At 34.6% G+C, this 20,888-nt stretch overlaps 7 protein-coding genes across 8 annotated transcripts; 5 read left to right on the plus strand and 2 right to left on the minus strand.

Annotated features, from left to right (window-relative positions):
* Window positions 1-90: 90 nt before the first annotated feature.
* LOC124451834 (protein DEK-like) lies at window positions 91-9,750 on the minus strand. The gene is given in 18 exon segments (XM_047002430.1): window positions 91-736; window positions 1,273-1,341; window positions 1,429-1,586; window positions 1,671-1,788; window positions 1,902-2,012; window positions 2,110-2,165; window positions 2,259-2,301; window positions 2,519-2,575; window positions 2,649-2,716; window positions 2,719-2,752; window positions 2,907-2,960; window positions 3,031-3,107; window positions 3,188-3,221; window positions 3,292-3,410; window positions 3,918-4,068; window positions 4,187-4,378; window positions 4,681-4,835; window positions 9,695-9,750. Coding segments are annotated over 16 exon segments (1,221 nt in total). The 5' UTR covers window positions 4,247-4,378; window positions 4,681-4,835; window positions 9,695-9,750; the 3' UTR covers window positions 91-724.
* LOC124452260 (interaptin-like) lies at window positions 4,811-8,575 on the plus strand. The gene is made up of 6 exons (XM_047002843.1): window positions 4,811-4,861; window positions 5,294-5,494; window positions 5,561-6,152; window positions 6,239-7,583; window positions 7,739-7,978; window positions 8,068-8,575. Exons 1-6 carry the CDS (start codon window positions 4,811-4,813, stop codon window positions 8,573-8,575), a joined length of 2,937 nt encoding a protein of 978 aa, XP_046858799.1.
* LOC124451836 lies at window positions 8,697-10,498 on the plus strand. Its single transcript, XM_047002432.1, has 3 exons — window positions 8,697-8,918; window positions 8,988-9,850; window positions 9,935-10,498. The coding sequence occupies exons 1-2, from the start codon at window positions 8,724-8,726 to the stop codon at window positions 9,510-9,512; spliced, it is 720 nt and encodes a 239-aa protein (XP_046858388.1). The 5' UTR covers window positions 8,697-8,723; the 3' UTR covers window positions 9,513-9,850; window positions 9,935-10,498.
* Window positions 10,499-10,637: 139 nt separating this feature from the next.
* Window positions 10,638-11,750, plus strand: LOC124452261 (solute carrier family 35 member F4-like). The gene has a single exon (XM_047002844.1). It carries the CDS (start codon window positions 10,638-10,640, stop codon window positions 11,748-11,750), a length of 1,113 nt encoding a protein of 370 aa, XP_046858800.1.
* Window positions 11,751-12,088: 338 nt separating this feature from the next.
* On the minus strand, window positions 12,089-14,850 carry LOC124451839 (acyl-protein thioesterase 1-like). 2 transcript variants are annotated; one of them, XM_047002436.1, is made up of 8 exons: window positions 14,824-14,849; window positions 14,633-14,720; window positions 14,173-14,270; window positions 13,978-14,096; window positions 13,633-13,689; window positions 13,384-13,542; window positions 13,169-13,293; window positions 12,089-12,618 (listed from the first exon to the last, which is right to left on the minus strand). In XM_047002436.1, the coding sequence occupies exons 2-8, from the start codon at window positions 14,699-14,701 to the stop codon at window positions 12,565-12,567; spliced, it is 681 nt and encodes a 226-aa protein (XP_046858392.1). In that variant the 5' UTR covers window positions 14,702-14,720; window positions 14,824-14,849; the 3' UTR covers window positions 12,089-12,564. The 2 variants fall into 2 exon arrangements, with proteins under 2 accessions (XP_046858392.1, XP_046858393.1); XM_047002437.1 differs by having other exon boundaries at window positions 14,633-14,850.
* A 22-nt stretch (window positions 14,851-14,872) lies between these two features.
* On the plus strand, window positions 14,873-18,729 carry LOC124451833 (ribonucleases P/MRP protein subunit POP1-like). Its single transcript, XM_047002429.1, has 7 exons — window positions 14,873-15,250; window positions 15,523-15,774; window positions 16,020-16,107; window positions 16,175-16,296; window positions 16,372-17,032; window positions 17,130-17,348; window positions 17,488-18,729. Exons 1-7 carry the CDS (start codon window positions 15,110-15,112, stop codon window positions 18,600-18,602), a joined length of 2,598 nt encoding a protein of 865 aa, XP_046858385.1. The 5' UTR covers window positions 14,873-15,109; the 3' UTR covers window positions 18,603-18,729.
* Window positions 18,730-18,971: 242 nt separating this feature from the next.
* LOC124450693 (glutathione peroxidase-like) lies at window positions 18,972-20,520 on the plus strand. Its single transcript, XM_047001326.1, has 2 exons — window positions 18,972-19,490; window positions 20,088-20,520. The coding sequence occupies exons 1-2, from the start codon at window positions 18,990-18,992 to the stop codon at window positions 20,289-20,291; spliced, it is 705 nt and encodes a 234-aa protein (XP_046857282.1). The 5' UTR covers window positions 18,972-18,989; the 3' UTR covers window positions 20,292-20,520.
* Window positions 20,521-20,888: the final 368 nt, after the last annotated feature.

Here is a 20,888-nt window from a genome sequence, read left to right on the forward strand (position 1 = left end):
TGATGCAGGTATATTTTGAGTTTATTTTCAAATTGTAAACAATTGAAATTTTCAAATCAACTTGTAAATATATAAAATCAGCTTACCTTATAAAAGTTAAAAACGTTTTAATTTCAAAAACAAAACGACATTAAATTTGAGAATTAGGCAAACCATAAGTTCGTTCGCTCTAAATGGTAGTAATATACCAAAAACCGCTGACAAAGAAATCGCATGTGATATTAATTTTAAGCTTGAGCAGATGCAACAGGAAAAACACGAAGGTTAAAAGTTTGGCTGTACTCGTCGTAAATAAGATTGCGTTGGTTGTTAGATGTGGTGTCGTCGGTGAAAAAACATTATTTTGTGGATTTTAAAGTTACGAATTTCATCTACAAAACGGACTACGGTCGCGTTTTTCGACAAATACCCTTTTCCAGCTTCCCCTCCTTATAAGGTCAAGATAACCCCTGCAATACCACAAGAGTTTCATGGTAAGATACAGAAAGGTTCATAAGATAAAATCTCACTATTCATCCTGATAACTATTGAACTTTTGTGGTAAAATGCATAAAGATTTACAATACTGTCCTTTTATAATCCACAGCACAGGGACGCTCGCGATCTTCTGTACACTTGAATAAAATATTCTTCACGAGTTGTTTGCATGCGGCAAGAATTACAAAGCTCATTTTGCACAATAATGATTCTTCAGCTTTTGAATATTTTAGCAGTGTATATTTACTCAAGTTATAATCTAAAAAGGCAAAGACAAATATCAGATAAATACAAATATCAAATTCAAATATCAATAAAATACTGCATTGAGGTTTTCTGTGTTCCTGGGCATTTAGAGTTTGGGCCACCCATATATCATTGTTTTATAGCAGCGGATTTTATTCTTGGTGCATATTTTCCCGGCAGTTGTAGTTGTATTTTTCTATGACTGATTATATTTATATAAACAGCATTTATTTTCGCATTGTATAGTTGTTTTAAATTTTATCTCATTGTGAAAATGAAAACTTTCGGCCAAATGCCCCATTGGTTAATCCAGCACTGTCAGGAAGTTTAATAAGTCTATAAGTTTTATAAGTTTTATGTTTGTATGGCAATGGAAAGTCAATTTCCTGTTCATGTTATTAATGTATATTAAACTATAAATATGCTTTTGATTGGTTTACTAATTTGCAATTGAATGATGTAAGTATCCCCTTAAGTGTTATGCATTTATTTCATAAAGCAAAACTGAAAACATCATGTTATTTTGTACTTTCAGTGAAAAACCTTTACCTCTTTAACAGAGTCTTTGATAAATTCCTTCCTATCTGTTAAATCAAAATCTGGAAATCTGTCATAAACCTTAATGTATATGAAGGACTAATGAATACCTGCCTACACAGGATAACCAAAGATTACAGCAAAGTAAAATTTTATCCTATGATGTACCTGTTTACACACAGATTTCATTGTTACTTTCTCCAAGTCAGCATCCTCTAGAAGTTCTTTTACCAGTTCAACAATTTCATCATCTGTTGGTGGTGTTTTTTTCTTCTTTTTAATCAATGGTTCGTCTTCAGAATCATCATCGTTTCGTTGTCTCTTTCCTTGAAAATAATCACAAACTGTTTATGTTGAAGTGATTGCCCACTTTTTTGAAAGAAAACATTCAAAATAAACAGAATTTACACCTTTATTATTTTTTGCCTTATTTCCAGGTGAAATTTTAATGGAGACAACTTTTTTATCTTTTTTTGGTGGTTTCTTTGGTTCTGATTTTTTGGATGGCGTCTTTTTTTTTGTTGGTGACTGCAAAGTAACAATTTTTCCCACAATTAAAAATTCCCCTCAGTTAAAAATCTGCACAGTTCAAAAAATACAATCAACAAGAAATGAACAAAAGTTTAAATTTTTTCTCCCACTTTTTTATCAGTTTCCTCCGACTCCACATCATCTTCCTTTTCACTTTCTTCTTCCTCTTCTACAGTTTCAGTTGATTTTACTTTTTTAGACTTGGAGTTTGTAGTCTTTCCCTAATGTTGAAATAAATATCAGGTTATATGATATGATATAAGTTGCCAAGAAACATGTGAGATGATTTCCTCTCCTTATAAGAATTTACATATGTACTTTTGAAGAAGATGAAGTCTCTTTTTTCTTTGTGGCCTCTTTTTTCTGCGTAGTCTCTACAATAGAAAGCATCAACGAAGAAATGATACACTAAACTTCTACTATTATCATGAAACACTAAAATTAAAGAAAAACAAGATCAAACTCACTTTTTTTCTTAACTTGACCCTTCTTTTTTGGCTCTGGTACGTCCTATAAAACATTGCCCCTTATTGTGGTGATTTTGTAAAAAATTTTCCCAGTTATTTGCAAGGAATTAAAACACATCTTGTGACCATGAACTAGACAAGCTATATCATTTAATACCATTGAAAACAACTGGATTAAACTGGATTAATTTTATACAATGTACTTGTCATTCTCTGTTATATCACATGAGTATCACGTGAAATAAACAACACTTGGCTACCTTTCCTGAAGCTTTAGGGCACAAAAGAAAATCCATAAGTCTTTCAAATACTTCTTCCTAAAAATTTTGAAATAAACAATTTAGGTAAAACCTCGTATAATCAAATAAGAACATTATACATCTACAAAACCTGGCTTCCCCGTTTATCCACATCTAAAATATCACACAATCTCTTGATTGATGTAGGTGTAAATCGTCAACTTGTTCCTCTTTCTTCTTATATTCTTTTGAGCCCTGTTCGTGGAGAAGCATGTAAATCAAGTCATTTGATGACTCCTTCTCAAATTTACATTGAATTCTTCTCAATTTAGTCTAGTTTCATTGTTTTTTACTTCAGTTCTTAATTTACTTCTCAATAATCAATAACTTTGCATTTCTTCAATTCAACCTTTTCCAAGTCAAATCCTTTAAAGAGTCGAATATTTTTCTTGACTTCCATCGCCTAAATACAAAATGCGATAACATAAACACATAAAATAATAGTTAATTTGTCAATAGATACATCAACTTACTGTGCCAGGTCGACCATAGAGTAGTTTATGTAAAGGCTTCAGTTCATCCCAAACAATTTTATTGAGTTGAAACTGCACTGTAATTATAGCAAGAACACATGTCAATTGAATAACTGCAACTTTGAAACTTCACCAAAAAGTACAAATTATTAATTACCCCGAGGCATAGAACCGAGCGGATCTCCTTTTCCCTACAGAAAACCATGACAACAAAAATTATAATATGAATGAATACCTCGGGAATCATATCGAAATGAATACCTCAGGAACAACAATCCTTTTACGCTCATTGGTAATAGGTGATGTAATATTATGGGATAAAAATTCTGTGGATTTTCTAGCTCTTTTTCCTTCAACAACCAATGGTGCATCAAGACTACCTATAAACGCAATACACAACATAATGCAATAAGTTAATAATAAACATACTATGACTACTTGCAGTAATTAAAGAATACACAGTCACATATGTAACAAGCTGCAAGCTTAACCTGAACACTACTAATATTTTTCCATAATCCTATCCTAGCCTCGTTTGCAGTATTTGAGGTAGAGTATTTTGTATTCGTGCCAACTTCCTCCTTAGAGTTATTTAGGTAAACTGGCAGATTTTCAAAGAAATAAAATTAGGTTGTTCACATCTTGTAAATGTCCCAATTTCATTCAAACACGTGACAAATTATTCCTCTAATTTTCAACACTTTCTTTTGGAATATTTTTCTTCAATATTTTAAGAGCAATTCAGCTACAAGACAACAAACGTCCACATACAGAATATCGGCAGCAAGTTGTTGCCATTCACATTGCCCCCCTTTCTCTCGTAATAGAACGGAAATACAGCTTATTACATTCACATTGAAGATATTTTCTTATAATTCTCCTCCTACCAACTAATTCTTCGTCGTCGCTGCTTTCCTCTTCCTCCTCCTTTTCTTTTTTTGATTTCTGTCCTGTTTTATGTTTCGTTGCAGTGTCATCCTGAGACTCGCTCGTTTGTTCACTATCGGTTTCGGCGTCCTTCGACGCACTTTTTTTCTCCTGAGAACATACACAATTCTTGCACACTTACTTTGCAATTTAGACGAACATATTGTTTACAAGAGAAACTGTACATCATTAAATACACGTTCAATTTAGTTTCTACTGCTTTAATCACCTTTTCGCCTTCTTCTTTCGCGTTCTTCTCTGTCGTTTTCTTTGATTCTTCGTCAGCCATTTTGAAAATTCAAAATACCACCTTTTTCGATGAGCAATGTGCAGAGAGCGCGCCATTTTCTCGGCAATCATCGGACATTATCGACAGCTTCCGGAGTCCAAATACCATACCCTGGTACCCATACCATACTGCCTAAATTAAATGTTATATTCCTAGGATATTTTCATAAATTCTATAACACATTCTGGTTAAAATGAATAAAAAACTATTGGCTAATGTTTCAAAAAAGTGATTAGACAACATGTGTACACAAGACATGGTGTATATTTCATTAGTTACTGTTGCTAAGGGCAGGGATGAAGTATTTTAATGGGAATGCAATGTAGGCCTAACAACGTACGATCATATGTCAGGCAAAGACAAACATTACCTAAGATTTACAGAGCGTCAATGAAAATAAATTGCAACTGCAGCATAAATATAAACTTGCTTACATTGTGCATAAATTCTCGTAAAGATTTTAAGTTTTGAAAAAAGAAATGAAACCACGCGCTCACTGACTACAACATTGATCACGTTCCATGCAAACTGTATAAAGTAGACAAGACCATTCGTTGATTGTAAATGGCGACGCGTAAATCAGGCATTCCTGTGAAATCATCCATTTCAACAAAGGTATTAACGGTCCTATAAAAGTTGGACAAACGCACACAAGACAATCCAACATACCTGTAAAGTTAAAGGTAATTTTGTGTTTTAGTGTTTGAGATTGGTTTATACTTAACTACAGTAGCCAGTCAACCGGTTGTGCAAGGCATTAATATTTGAATCAACAACATTACATTTTCATTACATGTTTGTAGATGTAGATCGTCCAGATTAGTAGAGCCCTGAGAAGGGCTGTTGATGTTGACTGACGTTTTCAGAGTAAATGAAGATGACTACCGCTAAGGTTGTCGAAACGTCAGTCAACATCAAGTCGTCAACAACAACAGTCCTCAGGACTCTACTAAGCTGGACGATTTACATCTACAAACATGTAAGGATACTCCCGGGTTCAAACCATTTACTTTATTACATTATCTTCACACACTTTTCATAAACTAGACTGAGGCAACGAAAATTGCAGACAATGCTAAAGTAAGCCTTAGCGATAGGATAAAACATCTAGAAAGTGAAGTTGAGGAGAAGAGCAGAACAATTAAAGAACTGAATGAAAAACTGACGAAAATTTCAAGTGAATGCGAGGTCTTGCGCGAAGAAAATGAGAAAACGGAGCAAAATCTTGGTTTACCTACAAATGCCGAGGTATGTGGACGACATTTCAAAATGGGAAGTATTTGACGGAAGTTTTGTAACAAACATAACTCTCAGATTTCAGAGATGAAAGAACTCCAAGAATCGCTCCATGAAAAGGAAATGTTTATTGAAAACATGCTAGTCAAGACAAATGAAGTTGAAAAACAATTAGAAAACGAAAAATTGGTAAAAGGCGAACATGAAGCCGATCGACTTTCACTTCAGAAAGAAAGAGAGAATTTGCAAATGATGCTAGAAAATGAAAAAACGATAACCAGTGAGCTTCGAGACAAAATAAAGCAATATCAACAACAAATTACGAGTACAAAGTCACAACATGAAAACGAAATCTCTACTTTGAAGCAAAAATTGGAAAGTGATAAAGTTCAACTAGAAAATTTAGAGAAACAACGAGAAGAAAGTGAAAAGATTTCTGAAGACAAATTAAGCACATTAAATTACCAAATTCAAGAGAAGAATGTCTTGATCAGTGATTTACAACATCGGCTGAATCATCGTGAGGAAATCACAACAAAGCAATATAGTGATGAAGATGTGATGTTAAAACTAAATGATTTAAGACAGCAATTGACAACTGAGCACGAAAAAAGTTTGGAATCAGCCAATTCATTGTGGAGGCAAAAATTGGAGGAACATGAAAAGAGAGGTAATCTTTTTCTGTTTGCATGAGCTGTTTGTATATTTTATAATTTACTTATCATAAATTATATTCGTCATTTTTATTGAACGTAGAAACGGACAAGACTATGAAATATAACGATGAAAGCAATGGTGAATTGTTAAATAAGATTTCAGAATTGAAACAACGACTAAAGGATGCAGATGAAGCACAAGAAGAACAAAGCACAATCTTAGAAACACAGGAGGAAGAGATAGACGAATTACGTGAAAGTAACAGAGCATTTGAGGAAAAATATACAAGTCTTTATGAAAAGATGGAGGAAAAGTGGACATTAAACGAGAGTGAAATTGTACGACAGATAAAGAATCATTATTATTTTGAAATAGAACGTCTTCACGCTCAACTGGAAAATATTGAAAAAGAGAATACCAATTTGAAAACAGAGCTGGACATAATGAATAACGATGGAGGTAAAGCACTCTCCCCAAGACGACGTACTTCAGTTTCTGCAAGGATTGAGATGAAAGAAGAAATCGAGGACTACAAAGTTACGTTGGCAGCTTTAGAACGTGATCTACAGCATGCTTTGAACGAAAACGAACGTTTGAAACTTGAGAATAATATTGCTAAAAACGACAGTTGTGATGATCTAAAATTACAAGAGCGAATTGATGAACATCAACTGAACAATGACAAATATAATGGTGAAAGTAAAAAGTTGAAAAGTCAACTTGATGAGAGCATAAAATATTGTAAAAAGCTCGAGAAAGATATCAAACGACAAGAAGAACGTATTGTCATCGTAGAGAAAAATAAAGATGCTAAGATTGATGAAATAACTAAAGCAAACGAAAAAAAAGTCTCCGAATTGATGAAGATCATAGATGATAAAAATGTTAAGAGTAAAGAGAGCAGCGAAGAATGTGAACGAATCAATGAAGAATTAAGACAACGGGAACAAGAAATAAAAGTCATTGAGGATGATTTTCAGAAAAAAGAACATGCTTTGTTAAAAAAATGTGAAGACGCAGAAGAACAGAAGCTGAAGCTTAAAGACGAGTTGAAGAAAGTAAAGTCAACACATGATGAACATATGGATGAAGTAAACAAACTTACAGAACAAGAACGACGTTCTTTAGAAGAGAAAGTCGCCGAACTGGAAAATAAGATATCACAAGGAAAAGTCGCAAGTGAAGCGTTGCAAATGAAATATGAGAAATTGAAATTAGAAAATGATTCCAAAACATCTCAAATTGATGAATTTACTAAAATCATCGACAACATGAAAGTCAATGACGACGAAGCACATTTTAAGGAGTTCAAGGATAAATATGAAGAAATGTCAGAGGAGAATAAAAAGAAGGATGGAAAGATTTTTGAGTTGGAACAATCCTACACGAAAAAAGATGATGATTCAAACAGCTTGCGCAAGATTTTAGCGAACTTCATAAAGAAGTAGAGATTTATAAGTCAAAGATGAAATACATAGAAGAAACAAAAAACAAAGTGAAAGAATTAGATGTTTGTAAACAAAATGAAAAGAAAAGAAATCAACACATAAATATAAGTCCAGAAGAAGATCAAGAACATGGTTGTAAAAATAAACTTAGCTACGAAGAAATGAAACATAAATACCAACGCGCTCTTGATGAGAATGACGAAAAAATATCTACAATCGAATCTCTTGAATCAGACAACGTTCTGTTAAGAAAAAAAATCACGGCCTTTGAAAAGAAAGTGACGACGACCGAAAGAGAAAAGAAAAACTTGGAGGAAAAAACACGCTCGCTTGATAGCGTTATTGAAGAGCAGGAAAAGAAGATGAGAAGTTTGAAGGATAAGTTAGAATCGTATGATTGGAAAAAGATGCTTGAAAGAGAATTATCCGAACTTAAAAGTTTGAAGGACACTTTAAACAAATATTCACTTCGTAACAAAGAGCTTTCTATCCGTTGAGGAAATTACGAGTGAAAAAACTGAGCTGGCAGCCAAGTATTCCAAACTTATTCAGGAACACAAGGAGCTACAAGATACATTACAGGATAACAAGAAACGCCATGAGAATAAAGTGGAACAAGAAAACTCAGAAAATAAAAGAAAAATGGAAACATTTCAAAAAACTTAACGAAAAGGATAGAGTTTTGAATGAAACGAAGAAAAAAAGCAGGCAACTTAAAGAAAACGAAAAAACCTTGAAGGATGAACTTACAGAAAGCAAAAAACATTGTAGTAAACTTGAGATGAAGATTGAGGAAATTGAAAATGTTTTGAACCGTGTTTCACAAGAGAAGGAAGAATTGAAAAAAGAACTTGATCGTGTTAAAGATAGAAATGAGACCGAATGTTCTGAACTTAAAGAATTAAATCTTGTTGACGCCGAAAAAATCGAGTTATTAAAACAACAGCTTCTTGAAATGAAAAGAAATATGGAAAAAAGTCAACTATGAATGATAAAATGGCAGCACATACAAAAGAGCTAGAACAAGCACAGAAAACAGTTGAAGGTCTAAAGAAGAACGCCGACATGGAAAACGAAAACACGGAGAAACTTCAAAATAATGTAATGAAACTAGTGAAGAAAACCATTTTCTTAAGATGAAAGTGGAGGAATTAAAAACTGAAATCATTAAGGGAAAAAAAGATGGAAACATGATGGAAAGGTTAAAAGATGGATTAAGACTCGAAGTGGAAAATCTCCAAGAAAAACTTAACAATGCTCTTGAGAAGATTTCCACTTTACAGAGTAAACAATTACACGACGAAGAAGAAGGAATTAAAGAGAAAAAGAAGGTAATGAAGATACTTAATTATTATGAGCAGTTACACCAAGTGATTAAATAAATTTGATGTTTGTTTTAGTTGTTAAAAAATATGAAAGAATACGAATCAAGAAACGGCGAACTAATTTTGGATATTGATCGAGCATCGAAATCATTAAACCTTACCAAAGAGAAGTACGGCCAACTGAAAGGCAGATTTAAACGATTGACAAAGAAGTACACTGAAATATGTGAAGAGAAGATTAATAAATCAGACGCAAAAGTCGGTCCAGATACTAGCGAAGATTTAAGCTTGATTGTTGAAGATCTACAACGCAGTAAAGATAATGCCGAGAGAGAAAATTCTAAACTACGAACAAAAATGGACGGTTTACTCGAAGAAATAGGAAGAAGCGAATATCAAATCAGATCGGTGAGGAAAGCTAACGTGGTTTTGATGAAACAAACTCGCTGCTTGTACGAAGAAAGTGAACAACAAAAGCGTATTGACGAAGAAAAGACAAAAGAACTTCAAGAGTATCGAAGGATCAATCAAAGTTTAAAAGATCAAGAGAAGAGCTGGCAAAAGAACGGAAGAAGCTCATTGAAAATGTTAATGCTCTAAAGGAAGAAAAAGTCATGTTGAAAGAAAAAAATAATGAATACCACGTAGCAAAAAATAAAACAGAAATGGAGTTGCGAGAGAAAATCAGAGAATGCACGATGAATTCCAGGAAACTCGAGCAGTTAAGAAATGAAAAAGAATTTCATATGAAATCACAAAATAAAATTGACCAAAATATAAACCTGTACGACAGCTTCGGTAATGAATCTATTTCTAGCCAACGAAACGAATCTTTGACAGCAAAGGAGTTTGAAAGAGCTTCAAAATACGCCAATGACACGAGCATTGTGGAGATAACGACACCTGTATTCAACAATGATAGAGTTCATAAGCACAAGGTAGGAATACATATATAAAGAAAACATTTCATTGGAACATTACAACCTTTCAACTCAACTGTGTAATATACTTGCTTTATTTAGGCAGTAGAGAGTGAAATGAACGATTTTGATACACAATCCATCGTGTATTTGAACAACAATAAGCACACAAATCTACAGATGACAAGAAACATCATCAATAATGATTTTGGAAGCGATAAATACCTTGGAAAAACGTACTGGGAAACCTTAGAGTTTTTAAAGAAAAAATAAACAATAGGGATCAGGTTGCACGGAACCTGGATAGCAAATTTTTTCGAACGGTTAAAAAACTTCTTAAAAAGGAAAAATAAAAGTTTTGAACTGAACAATCACTGAAATATAAAATATTGCTTCAGGATTACGAAATTTCTATGTCGTAACGAAAATACAAAGATGTTTTTTACAAGTTTGAAAATTTTACCATCCAATTGATAACTCTATCCAAGCTTCGTGCAACCGTCTCCAGGTCTATACACACATAAACACCTTCACAGCGATCTGCGCTGCAATGTTTATCAAATAAGAAAGTTCACGACCTTTAAGAGCATGTGTATAAAGGTACATAAGGTTTCTGAAATGCGGATGTAAGAAATTTTGAAGCAAAGCAAGGAATTTACAACATGATATGATTTGCATTAAATAACAATGGTCCTAAATGAAGCGATACAATTACAAAAGATTCCCCAGCATGGGGCCAAAACATCGCGTGACATGATCATATGAAGATCACAAGCTATATACATGTACAAAATCATAACAGAAAATGCAGCAAAGAGATATAAATGACGATTCTTTGGTGTATTACGATGCACAATCACAAAATCCACGAAGGACGACTGTCGTACGAACACTTCAAGGATTATTGATAGTTGTCGGTATCGCGGGAACTTGGGTTGGTTCAACACAATTTATCAAAAGTACATACACCAAGAAATTTAATGCGCCGTGGTTTGTTATGTGGTTTAAAACATCATGGATGTCACTAAGTTATCCAGTCGTGTCCATCTGTTTTCGTTTTGTAACAGGTTGTAGTTTCAAGAATATCTTTGATAAAGCTCAAACTGTGTTTGGTGATCGCGGTGTTTGTCCTATGACACTGCTCACGCGATGTCTACCATTTGTTATATTATGGTGTGCTTGCAACTATTTGTATGTTCGTGCATTGTCCGTGTTATCAGCAACAGATGTCACGGCGTTGTTTAGTTCGGCTCCAGTCTTCGTTTACCTGCTATCTTTGATACTTCTCCGTGACGACATCTTTAAATGGCGGTGTCTTTTTGCAACGGCGATGTCAGTCGCCGGTATCGTCGTTATAGCATACAGCAATGGTTTCAGAGGACCATCAGCAGTCGGTATCATCTTGGCCGTTGGTGCTGCCGTACTGGCAGCTGTATATAAAGTGTCGTTCAAAGTCTCCATTGGAGACGCGAAAATACATCAAGTCAGTTTATTTCTGACTTGTCTTGGCTTAATAAATCTTCTTGGTTTATGGCCCATGATGGAAATAATGCATTTTACACGATATGAACATATCGAATGGAACGCAATTCCGTGGCCTTATTTGTGCGCGTGCGCTGTACTTAGTGTCATGTTCAATTTCCTAATCAATTTTGGTATAGCATTCACCTTTCCTCTCTTTATATCATTGGGAACAGTACTGGGGATTCCCCTGAATGCTGTCGTAGATACCATAGCTCGAGATGTAGAATTTACTTTCTTGAAAGGTCTAGGTGCCGCCTTCATCGTGCTTGGTTTTATCCTCATGACGTTTCGTGGAAAACAACGGCAATTGGACGATGACGAGAGTGAAGAGCCAATCATGAGTTCAGCTTTGAATAATCCTTCTACTCAAGAAAATATAAAGTTGAACATTTGAAAACAATCATTACGAACTTTGAAATAAAGCTAGAATACATTAAGGTTATTTTTCTTCATATCACACACTAAACTAAACATAACTGGAAGGGTATCTTCCGCAAAAATTTGGAGCAAGCAATTAAACTAGTTATAGTCTTTCCCCACACGGCTCAAAGAAAGTTCACTTGCAACAATAAGCAAAAATGTGTAACTTTACCTTCAGACACGTGTTTGGGGAAGAGTATAGCTTCATGCAAGTACAGGAACGGTTATGGTAACATTCCAGTTATATTTAGTTCAATGTGTGAAATAGAGATCAGTGATTTTCTAATTAGGTCATCAAAACCATTGCTGTCATTAATATAAACAATTAAAAACTATTTATTTGCATGTAAATGATTCTTTAAATCTCAAATCAAAAAATGTTTTATAGCTACAATAAAATGATGAGAATTGATGATGATTTAGAACCATTGTTTTACAATATTGTGTTCATTTCAACCAATGAAAAAAACTGTTGTTTTAAAAGTAAATGCAAACTCACTTCTATTATACTTTTCAATCCATTCTCATCCCAACACTTGACAAGGGGTGAGTTGGGATAGACAAGGATTACAATTATGTAATGTCTCTAACTAACATTTGAAATAAATATTACAAATGTATGCTTGAAGTTTGGAAAAAATCTTCAATCATTTTATCATCAACTAATAGTAATAATGTTCCATAAATGAATTCCTCAAATTAAACTACATCCTGACATTTCTTGTATGTTGGTGCAGTACAATTACCAAACTATTTCATCACTTTATTCACAATCTTGACCAAAGTAGTCAATTGTTTGAAGGAAGAACTTTTTTAAGCCATACTTTAATGTCTTTCATTTCCTAAAAAACAATTTCTTTTCTCAAATTACATAGGCACCATGGAAGATTGATAATTGGGGAAGTGGGGGGCGGGGGGGGGTTAATCCGTATTCATATATGCATCATATGCCATTTTAAGTTCTTTTGAAATCAATTGTTTGACCCCCCAATGATGATAACTCTAACTCTTTAAGAAGTTTAATGATACAATGCAGTGTGCAAATTAACGGTGTGCAATGTGCAATTTGCACATCGTTTTAGCTAAAATGAAGACAATTGCACATCACTTTTTCAAACAATGTGCAAAAATAAGCGGTTTTAACGAAAAACACTATTGTAAATCATATGAATTTGTTCACGTTTAAAAATATTAATTTAGCAATTAGCGCTATATAATAATTAACGTAATATCGATTTGATTATGCCTCTAAAGAAACACTTTTGTCAAAAAAATTGCATATCGCTTTTCTGAACTAATTCGCACACTGATACAATGTATATATGTTAACATTTGAGAAGACAGCATTTAATAGTTAATACAACAGATTATAGTCAATGATTTGTTCCAAACCTGTAAACTAGAGCTGTGACCAAGACCTGGATAAGAATTAAATTCAAAGTTTGTGTTTGGTAGCGACTGAATCAGATCAGCAGACATTTTTCCAAATTGAAAAGGAACCACAGGATCTGCCTGGCCTTAAGAATCAAACACAATGATATCACCACACAGGTAATTACATAAAACCATAACATACCAACTGAGTTACCACATAGTAAACCACATACCATGGCATTGAAATATTGGTGTAATGGAGTTCAATTTTGCTGATTGTGGAAAACTCTTGTTCATTGGTAACCAAGTGCTAAGGGCAAGTATACCACCAATGTGTTTACCACAAGTTAAAGACGTATAGAGTGCTAGAGCACCTCCTTGAGAAAAGCCTCCTGGATGAATGAAAATGTTCGACTTTCACTTGTTGTGTTATTTTAACAACTAATGTGATGATATTATAATGAATAAAATGAACAATTTACCAACAACAATTCTGTTAGCTGGAACTTTCTTTTCTTCTTCTTTTATTAAATCTTTTACTTAAGATGAAGGAAAAAAAACATAAGTCATCATCAATGTAACTTGAGGCAAAACAATCAAACAGGAAATATTCCACATGAAATGTGGTAAAATAAAAATAAAAATAAAACCTGCTTTTTTCAATTATTATAATTGTGTGATGAGACAAATTTATGAAAAATTTTGCAAAGTAAAAATGTTATTGCACCAATGTCCATGTTTTCATTAATTGTTTGCCTTATTGACTTTAAAATCACATCAAAGACCCATATTCAACAGATTTAATGAAAAAGTGCGCCTCCACATACATTCACTGGCTGCTTTCTTTATACCAGCTTCATCTTCTTTACCATTTGGACTCAGAGAATACAGGTCAAACCATGATGGCATTTTTAAACCACCATTTAGAGTGACAGGTGCTACAGGACTGAGAAAGCAAACCCTCTTGTGTCATTACTGTCAAAGAAACTTAGCACAAACAACATGATATTACAAACACTTACGCATTTGGAAAAATGTACTTAATGTGAGGTTCTTTGATGTTTTCAAAACCCACAGACCAACCTTCCCCAGTGTCACCAAGGCCATGCAAAAAAATAACCTTTGAAAGAAATTTATCAGAAATATAAAAAATTCAACAAGTCAAGTAACATCATACCTGTACTCCTATTAATAATTAATGATGCTTCAATGTTTACAAAATATTTTGGCTTAAATCAAAAGATATTACCCAATTTAATACGATCGATATTCAATTGAACAATGAATAAAAATCATGAAGTTTTATCATTTGTTCGAACTTGGACTAAAGTTTGATAAAATGGCTCAGAGCAAGTTTTTAAGCTGCATACAATAAAGAAATGTATATGAATACAGTTCATGGAAAAAATGCTTTTGTATTGCTACAATAATTTTGATATTATAAAGTACGTACATGGAAAAACAGAACATAATTTCGCTTACCGTAGCTGTATGTTGAGCAGATGGTTTTACAATAAAATTTCCTGCCATTTTCGAGATAAAACTGACCATTAAAATGAACAAAACTTCCCTAAGATATAAATCCAGCCTTTAAATTATCATACACTGTATAGTAAGTGATAATAAAGGATGTATAAAGTGAAAATGATGAAAGAAAAACTTAGAAAAATTACTTTTGAACAATCCTAATTCATTAATATATGCTCATGATGACAGGTATTATTGCGCAGGCGCAGAGGACTGGGAGACTGGAACAGAACAGAAGCGCGGCGAATTCAAGATGGCGGACAAGACGCTGGAAAAAACTCGTAAGAGAAGGCATTTTGAAATGGATAGCGCACGACAATCGCCCTTCCAAAGTCTCGAAATTGTAGTCAATCCTCGGGCATAGTTTCAAAAGCACCGCGCGGTCTTAACGTTACTGAGTTCGCCGAGTCCAGGGCATTGGAAATTCAAAATATGACCCAGGCGTTGTCAATGGCTGCGAAGCAGAGTAATAAAAGAGTATTTCAGTCATTACCTCGACACATGAGGAGACGTGCAGCCAGTCATAATCCCAAGCGATTACCTGTTAGACTAAGAGAGGCACATAACCGAGAGGTGGGACATTTTAATTACGTTATGTTTTCGTCAGACACTGAGTGAAAAATTAACTGGGTGGTTTATAATCTCGAAATAGATCATTTATAATGACCAGATATGATTTAAATAAAACGTGATTAAAACCGTTATGAAACTATAGGGTAACAGCCATCGACATAAAATATCACGTTTATTTTCCCTGTCTACATAATTTCCTACTTCGTAAATACCGTTTGTTTGCAAACCTCAACTTTAAAGAATTTTTAGTTATATGAACCTTTTCATTTCAGGTCTCCAAATCGCAAGAGAAGCAGAAAGAGCCTTTGAAACAAAAAAAATCACGCCGACATCGACGGAAAGTCGGCAACCTTCTCAAAGAGTACATTCGACGTCAAAAGAAACATGTTTGGCTAGAGACGCATGTTTGGCACGCAAAACGCTTTAAAATGATGGAGAAATGGGGCTATAAGATTCCACTTCATCCTAATGATAAGAGCGTACGTGCTTCTTATAGAGCGATGGCGTATGGTTGTCTTCTGCAGGTTATTCATACTAAACATTTTGACTCTGAAGATGACTACCGCTAAGGTTGTCGAAACGTCAGTCAACAACAACAAAAACAGTCCTTCTCAGGACTATACCAACCTGGACGATCTACATTTACAAACATGTAACGATACTCCAGGGTTCAAACCGTTTACTTTACTAAACCTTGTAATGTTTTGAAGACAGATAACGTAAAAATAGTGCTTACATTGTTCAATCTTTAGAAACTCTTTTCTTTCAGGATATATCTTACTATCAATGCATCGAAATTGAAGGAAGAGAGAATTTGATGTTGGCTGCAATGAAACATTTGACAAATAATGAAGTTGGTAAGTCTCCTAATGACATAGAGAATATTTAGATTGTTATACAAACGATGTTTCTTGGTTATTTTAGGTTTGACAATGGCCGCTGCAGATTATAGGACTGGACAATACGAAGGTCGTACTATACTCTATCGTTGTGACAAATATCCCAATCACGTCATCGGACCAGTCATGTTTCTATGGCAACAGACAGTAATATTTCGCATTTTTAGCTCGCGTTACAAGTGCTCGAACTAATGACAAAAATGTGATTATCTGCATTTTCAGCTTGATAGAGAAAGTTCTCGGAAACTTTGGGTGTGGTCACATCCGTCATGCGCAGACGAAGTTGCACAGGAAATACAACAAGCCTGTTCCATTGAGGCTTCAACGGAATTTATCAACACAAAACCGTGGCAATGCAAGGACGAAGGCTCAATAAGCGAGGAGTCTTCCACGAAGATCACAGCAAATGAAAACAACGAGTCTGAAGCTGAAAAGAAAGTTAAGTCCACGCCATTATCTGGGAATGTTAAGGATAAAAATCAAACTGAAGAGGGACGCAATAGGATGGATAACGAGAAAACAAATACTTCATTTAACCACAATGAAAAGAAAGAAGGTCTTACAGTGACGGTCATTCACGAAGAACTAGTAAGATTTCGTTTGACTGGACCGAAATCATACACTCTTTTGGCGGCCACATTGGAATTGTGTAATTGGCGTGTGAAACAAGTTGGATCGCGATGGTGGGATAGGTACATTGAAGATAAAGATAGGATCAAGATTATTGTGGAACAAAACAAAAATTGGGAACAAATGAAAGGTTTGATGTCACCTGGAATGTTCAAAGCTGGCACCGTGATGGCGTTAATAGTGAAGGATCCAAGGTTTGGTTTACCTGTAAGAAAATCCAGCATTGATATGGCGTCTGAAGATATCTACAACAGTAAGTCTGTCGGATTACTTGATTGTGTTTGGAGCAGTGAAGAACGAGAGGAGAATGGAAACGAATCCTGGTATAAAACGTTCTTTTTATGCTTTAGATAGGACGTCTACTGATATCGTCATTCCAGACAGTTCACCATCTCCATTCTCTCCACTCTGGAACTCCGAGATTCGTAAAGACGTCAAGAAAAGCAAGATACCTGAAAAAGATCTTAATAAATTGCGTTCACAGCAACGTGTTCCTGGTACAAAACTTGATCTTGGATATGATACGCCTAGAATTCCTGTTTTGATTATCCAACAACCTGGCAACGAAGGTAAGTGTTACATGGGATTTGCTGGCAAAATGGCTGCACTATAACAACTTTTTTCCCTTATATTTTAATGAGAATAGCCATTGCTATGTTTTAGTGATCTCCGGACATTTCACATAAGCATTATTTCTTTCCATTGCAGAAAACCTTCAGAATTCTTCTCTCTACTTTGGCAGCGGTTGTGATATAGTACTTCCTGCCTCGTGGAGTATGGCATTCTGGATAGCTCTTGTTTATCGTGGGGCGCGTGTGGGCGGTGCACGTGAATTGTTGACATGTTCACGTGAGAAAGGCGTGCCGCATTTTCCATGTGATTTCCCGGATACGAATGCTGGCTTCCAGCACAATGAGGAACTGAAAAGGAGTGAAGAGGATCAATTTAAACGACATCCACCAGCAAAACGGCCAAATTACGACAAACTTGGGATAACTTCTCCATTTGGTCCTGACTGGAATACATTGGTTGCAGAATGGTGTGGTGAGGTTGAAAGACTTGTGGTGTTGATAAAAAACATGATTGAATCCAACAATTTCACCCTTAAGACAGAGACGGCTGATTCTGAGAAAACCATTCATACGGATACTGGTGAATCTTCAGAGTCCAAGATATGTAGAAAGGATAATACTGAACACCATTGTACAACAAGGGATAGTTTAAGTGGTAATGAGGACAATAATAAAACTGAGAACACCAAAGAAAATGTTATAGAGTCAGACATACACTTCAATGTCTTACGATCGTTGTCGATACGAAGATGTCTTCGGGATATCACGGGAAGTTTATCACCGGGTAATTTATCATCTTGTAAAAAGCGCCGAGGTGGGACTAAGTCAAAACATGACATTCTAAAGTTTCTTTTAAACAATGTCTCTTTGAATTCTCGATGTTTGATCCATCTTCATGTTCGTCCTTTGATGAAAGGATCTCCTCAGAATAACGCCATATTATTCCTACCGACAGCAGATGATTTGATGAAATTACAGCAGGATAAAAGCTACGGTGGTCCGGTGGAACATGTACATAAAACTTCACAAAGCTCAACAGTGATTGGTCAATCATCTCGGAAAACTGTTGGCTGGATTACATCCGGCCAGTTTTCTTTTACACGTGGTCAAGGTTCAGCTATTGGTTTATGTACTTTCCCCGCATTCAGTGAATTGGTTGTAAGAACTTTACGGATGAAAACCGGTCTTCTTCTTCTCGTGAGAAACTCCAACACATTTCAATATCGATTTGCGAGTGTTATCGTTGTATGAACGTCCATAAAATACTTTAAATCAAATATTTATTATTGTGTATTTAGATTATTGTGTGAAGATATAACTTGTAAAGGTTTTGTTCAAAATAATAACTTCTTCGGGATTTTCCTCGTCCTTTTTTGACCGAATTCTAAAGTTTAAGTTTCAATTCTGAATATGCACTTTTCAAAAAACTTTTTCACCTTTCATTTTGATTAAATCACAAAGAAGCACAAAAAAAATACGAAAGCTACAAACAATATCAATCAGAAATGCAAGCCTTCAAAACTGTCAATCAAATCACAGTTTTCTGTGGTAATGGATAGCAGCTGATGCAAAGTTATATGAATAATCGCCAATCGTTAGCAATCAATATTTAATCGTATAGTTTTAGATAACAGATGAATGAGCCACATCATCAACATCACACGAATTGACGGTATTTCAAAAATGCTGCGTAAATTTCTAAAAGTGATAACTGTTTGTACTTTATTCGTAGATGTTGTACAAACAAGAGAGAAAAGAGCAGAAAATTGCTGGCAAAGTGTTCAATCAATTTACGATTACGGAGATTATAATTTATGGGGACGAGCAATTCACTTTAAGAACTTTCAAGATAACATTTTGCTACTGGTAAATGTCGCCACGTTCTGTGAATATTCAAGGCAATATCAAGGATTAAATAGACTACAAGTAAAATACCACAATAAAGAACGCTGTGGACTGAAGATATTTGGAATTCCGTGCAATCAATTTGCACACAAAGAGCCTGGAAACGATGCTGAAGAAATTTACAACGGTTTAAGATACGTCAGACCAGGAAATGGGTTCGAGCCTAAAATAACGTTACTAGAGAAACGAGACGTGAATGGAAATAAGGAAGACCCGCTTTATACTTGGTTAAAGGTGAGACAAATGTCTGGTAGTTGTGTACAATTACGTAATGATATGCTTATAGAAGGACTGCGTCTTATAATTCAATAGTGCATGGTCAGTTTGATGAAAAATACCAGACGGAAACTTATAGTGCTTACACACTCAAATCAGTGCATGTGATCTCTGTATGTTAGTATTCTGTGAAGGATTTTAACAATTGCATGCACCAAATCTTCACAGCATCACTTCGACATTGGTATGACGTCACTAATGTGTTTTTTCTGTCTCAAAAACAAAATATGCGAGAGAGAAACTTCTTAACGTAAAAGCTATAAGAGCTAACTTAATTACATAGGGATACCTTAGCTGACGGTTGAAATCTCAAATTCAAATTGATTTAAAGTGTGCCGAGTTTTATTGCTGGTAAATGTTTGGGTATTCTTCGTGATTTATTAAAGAATAATGTCGAGATAATGAATTTTCTTAATCACTAAAGATTTTTTTCAAGAGGAAATCGAAATTCATTGCCTTTTATCAATGACGTAATTTCTCATTTCATGAGTAAACCATTCAAAACACAGACAAAAAACGAAGAAGTTACTAGAATTTCCTATTTTTTCCTCATAGACCAGCTGTCCTTCACCCAATCTCGCCATCAACCAACTCTCGGACATAACTTACACTCCAGTTCGCAATAACGATATCAGTTGGAATTTTGAAAAGTTTCTTGTAAATCACAAAGGGAAACCATGGAAACGGTTTACGTCAGCCGTGGAGCCCGAAGAAATGATTGAGGAAATTGAGAAACTTATTGAAATGTGCAAATCATGACTTCGATAATATCTCCATTCAAAAGTAACCTGAACGTCAATAGAGAAACAACTTTTGCATTTAAAGAGAAAAAGTTATAAGTTAAAATGTATATATTGTAAGAATTATATTGGACTAACTCATTTAACGTGAGTCGAACATTGTAGGCTAAGGAGAACAAGAAAAAACAATTGGTTGTATGTACAATACTTCATTTAATTTGGTTGTATGTATAATACTTCATTTAATTTGGTTGTATGTATATAATATATAAACATATACAAAGTGTATTACAATGTGCCCTCCTAATATATATACATAATATGTATAATTAATTAGTTCATGTCTGCCTGCTTTCGTGTTCAAAACATACATTTTATTAACTAGATATACTCAGTTATGACAAACTCTAGAAGCACATAAAGTGTCTCTCATTGTTTCAGAATGTAATGTCGACAACATAAATATATTTATTCTCGTTGAGTAAACATAATTTAACGACTCATTATTGCAAGCACGTGCACTTCTGATAATTCTATTGTACAACAAGGCTAAGGGAAAGCGATAAGGAAAGCAATTATAATTTGTCATTTTCCACATTTCTAGCCAATAATTATC

Source organism: Xenia sp. Carnegie-2017, unplaced genomic scaffold (assembly GCF_021976095.1).
Source record: "Xenia sp. Carnegie-2017 unplaced genomic scaffold, XeniaSp_v1 HiC_scaffold_24, whole genome shotgun sequence".
In the NCBI taxonomy this organism is placed as follows: Eukaryota; Metazoa; Cnidaria; class Anthozoa; order Malacalcyonacea; family Xeniidae; genus Xenia; species Xenia sp. Carnegie-2017.